The sequence below is a fragment of the Pteropus medius genome, unplaced genomic scaffold (genome assembly GCF_902729225.1).
Source record: "Pteropus medius unplaced genomic scaffold, Ma_sr-lr_union100, whole genome shotgun sequence".
Lineage (NCBI taxonomy): Eukaryota > Metazoa > Chordata > Mammalia > Chiroptera > Pteropodidae > Pteropus > Pteropus medius.
In genome coordinates this window covers 134416-138635 of record NW_024355833.1, presented here as the reverse complement: position 1 = coordinate 138635, position 4220 = coordinate 134416, and the positions used below count along the sequence as shown (strand labels likewise).

The 4220-nt window shown below is 37.1% G+C and overlaps 1 protein-coding gene across 1 annotated transcript; it reads right to left on the bottom strand.

Moving 5' to 3' along the window:
• Window positions 1–1285: 1285 nt before the first annotated feature.
• LOC120599927 (olfactory receptor 10C1) lies at window positions 1286–2248 on the bottom strand. Its single transcript, XM_039859094.1, has one exon. It carries the CDS (start codon window positions 2246–2248, stop codon window positions 1286–1288), a length of 963 nt encoding a protein of 320 aa, XP_039715028.1.
• Window positions 2249–4220: the final 1972 nt, after the last annotated feature.

Genomic DNA, 4220 nt, shown 5'->3' with positions numbered 1-4220 from the left:
ATTTGTCTCTTGTGATATGTGTGGAACATATTCTTTAAGCTTAATTTGAGGAAGAACTGCTTTGAAGCTTAAGCAATAAAATAGCACACAAGTTTGGAAAAGACTTTTTTTTCAGCTCTTTTTCTGGGAATTCAGTATCATTCTGGAATCCTGGAGAACTGGACGTCGAGAATATCCAGAAACATTATTTCTGGCTTAAGTACTGATTTCTTAATAGCTTGGTGATAAATAACAACAGCAAAGCTTCTCTAAATGGTTCTGCAGAGCAGTGTTTTCAAATGAGAGCAAAACAATATAAGAGATCAGATAGCCCAATATGATGGCAATTGTTGAACTGGATGTGTGTGTGTGTGTGTGTGTGTGTGTGTGTGTGCGCGCGCCTGTGTGTGTGCGTGCGCGCGCGCACATGTAGGCACGCCTACCTACCTGTGAATTACTTGTTTTGTGTCTCAGAGACAACTAAGAGACAGCTTTGGGAAGGATGAGGCTTTGTTATTACATAGGTAGTGCCCATGGAGTCTTTAGTCGTTCTACTCATGAAGTTTCTCTCATCTAAGGTTATCCCAGTATCTCATGTACAATCATACACCCACGTTTCTCAACAGGAGAGAACATACACTGATATTGTTCAGTTACAGGAAATGAATATATTTGTTCAGCTTCTATTTGCAGTGCTGTTTAGTCTCCAGGTATGTCCTTTCCAGTTGTAATTCTATTGATAAAATTTTAGATTCTGTTTATTGCTATCCTGAAAAGCTTAGGATGTGGATAACAATTTGACTAGAATGATAATTTGAACAAAGCATTACACTATGAATTCAATACAAAGGAAAACAAGAAAATTGGGGAAAATAATCACAAGTTTAAAATTCAATTAAAAACTTGTATAAAAGTATTATATTTTCATTGGCCTAGAAAATATATATATGTACTAATTACTTTCTATTCATTTTTATTTTTTTTCCACAAGAGGAACATATTGTTTTCTTTAGTAAAGTGGTATGAAACACACTAACCTTAATCCTATTACCATTGTAGAAGGAAAAACTGAATGGTTTCCAGGACACAGGAGATGCTCAGTAATTATGTTGAGTGAATATTGTTGATTGAACCAATAGTAAACTAATATCCTACCCTATAGTTCCCTTTTGCTTAAACACATTGAGAGTGTAGAACAGATTCAAGTGTGTTCTGGTTGCTATGCTATAGATACTTTAATATATATTGGTAGAGCATAAAACCCTAGGTAACCTCTCTGTACAATAGTTCGTTTATTATGGCTGGTTTAGGCCATTAGTCTAAGAGAGTTCCTTTGTGTTACCCTTTTAAAGGCTTCCTTTACTTCCTTGTTCCTCAAGGTGTAGATAACAGGATTCAGAGCAGGTGTGACCACTGTGTACATGAGTGCAGTTGCTTTGTCTGTTTCTGGAGTGTGTGCAGTCTTAGGTTGGAGGTAAGTGAACAAGGCAGTGCCATAGAACAGAGAAACAACCAGGATGTGAGAAGAACAAGTGGAGAAAGCTTTGTATCTGCCAGCTGCTGACGGGATTCTCAAGATGGTCACAAAAATGCGCACATAGGAGCACAGAATGAGGAAACAGGGACTCATAATGAAAAGCACAGAGACGGCGAACATCACAATCTCATTATGCGAGGTATCAACACAAGCCAGTTTCACTACAGGCATGATGTCACAAAAAAAGTGCTGAATCTTTCCTGTTCCACAGAAAGGCAGAGTGAAGATCCAAGTGGTCTGGACTGACTCGACCACCACCCCAGTAGTCCATGATGCCGCAGCCAGTTTCAAACACACATGAGGGCCCATCAGAAGAGTGTAATGCAGTGGATAACAAATAGCTACAAAGCGGTCATAAGCCATGGCTGCTAGCAGGCAACACTCTGTCAGTCCCAATATGGTAAATACGTACATCTGAGCTGCACAGCCTCCCACACTTATGGTCTTGGTCTCCACAAGCAGGTGAACCAGCATCTGAGGCACCACACTTGTGATATAGCACATCTCCAGGAAGGAGAGGTTAACCAGGAAGAAGTACATGGGAGTGTGCAGGGAAGGGGTGACCCAGATCAAGCAGATAATGATGAGGTTTCCTCCCACAGTAAACAAGTAAATGAGTAAGAACACAACGAAGAGCACAGGTTGTAACCCTGCTAGAGAGGAAAAAGCCACGAATGTGAATCTGGTGCAGAGAGATTGGTTTCCACTCATTATAGGCTCAGAGCCAGACATCTGTGGAGAAACAGAGCAGTTAATACCTAAAGGAATCTAGTAACCTAGCATAGGTCTCTGTCACCCCTCAGAAAAAGGAGCTCTCCTAGGATCAGTGGTCTGACATCACAATCTACACACTTGGATTTCTTTAGCTAAAGCTTTCTAAATACCTACCCAATTATAATGGATGCACTATTCCTTCCTGATTTTGAATTCTGGATCTTAAGATTTTTCTTTCACAGAAATTTAGAGAAAACAGTGGCTTTAAGTTACATAATCTGACTTTTTTTTGTTGTTTTATCTTTTCAACATTCTTATAAACACAGGCTGTTATATAAGTAACATATGAAGGCATTCTAATTGTAAAAGAGTTACATAAAACCCGAATTGTATAAATGTAAAAATGCTATATTCTGGTCTTCTAAATTTCATAGTCTTTAAAGTCTCGCTTAAGCATTTGGAAGAAAGTATATTTCCAGCCATTTATGTATTCATTTTCATACATATTTTTGCACATTTTGAGTTGAAAAGTATAAGCCAATAAATAGGCAGCTGAAAGCCTGGGAAACTAAAACTAACAATTTCCTTTCCACAACCTCAATGTAATTTTACAGGAATTTATGAATAGAAGAACATACTTAGAACCACAGATAAACTTTCTTTTCCTTTCTGGGCTTCTAGACTTCCTATGATTCCAAATTATAACATGGGGTGGAGTCAGCAGTATTTCTATCCTGACTACAGACCAGAGGGATTGCATCCACTGCATGGCTTAATTATATTTGTCTCAAGAGGAATTTGTTTAGAAACAACAATGAACGTTCAATGTACAATTGGGTTTTTATTTTTTGAATACATTTTCCAGAGATAATCCATTGCTGTTGGTTACATTACTGAAGCTTTGATGTGTAAAACTAAAAGTTTCTAAAGGCTTTTCATCACGCCATTGCACTAATTATTGAACTTTATGGAAATTTGCCATACTAAATCTTCTTTAAGTCCCTCAAATGGACGGTGACTGCTCAGGACTTTGTGATATCAACAGGCACAGCACAGGACATAAAGTAGGCTCCCTAAACCCCACAGGTAGTGTTAACTTTATTCATTATCTGTGATTAAATTGTTAGCAGCATAAATAAATAGATCTGATGAGGGAATTTCCAATTTTCTAATGGAATTAATTAAAATGATTTGTCGAAAATATGAAATTAGTTTTTGTACTGTCCTCAAGAAATAAAAACAACTTGTTCTTAAGGCTCCCCATTGCTTCAAGCAGAATGAGTTTCATTTATTTAAATTTTTCTGCTTTATTGAGGTTTAATTGACAAACAAAATTGTACATATTCAAAGTGTACAACATAATTATTTGATATATGTATTATAAAATGATTATTTCAGTCAAGTTAATGAACACACCCATCACCTCACAGAGTTATATTTTTTGTGTGTATGATATTGCTTAAGATCTACTCTTTTAGCAAATTTCAGGTATGCAATACAGTACTAACTATGTGTCTGGCTTATTTCGCTTAGCACAGTACCTTCTAGATCCATCTATGTTGTCATAAATGGCAGTATTTCCTTCTTTTTTACTGCCGAATAATGTTCCTCTTTGACATTGGTCTTGGCCGTGAATTTTAGACATCACTCCAAAAGCATAGGCAACAGAAGCAAAAATAAACGAATGGGCCTACATCAAACAGGAAAGTGTTTGCACAGCAAAGGATATGAACAACAAAATGAAAAGGCAACTTGTGGAATGGGGGGAAATATTTGCAAACCATGTATCTAATAAGGGTTTAATACACACAAAATATAAGGAACTCATGCAACTCAGTAGCAAAAAACAAATAATCTGATTTAACAATGGACAGAGGACCTGAATAGATATTTTTCCAAAGAAGACAAACAAAGGAACAACGGGTACATGAAAAGATGCCCTGCATCACCAGTCATCAGAGGCATGCAAATCAAAACCACTTTGACATCA

Coding starts and splice junctions, on each gene's coding strand:
- LOC120599927 (XM_039859094.1), bottom strand. CDS start 2,248: ATGTCTGGCTCTGAGCCTATAATGAGTGGAAACCAATCTCTCTGCACC.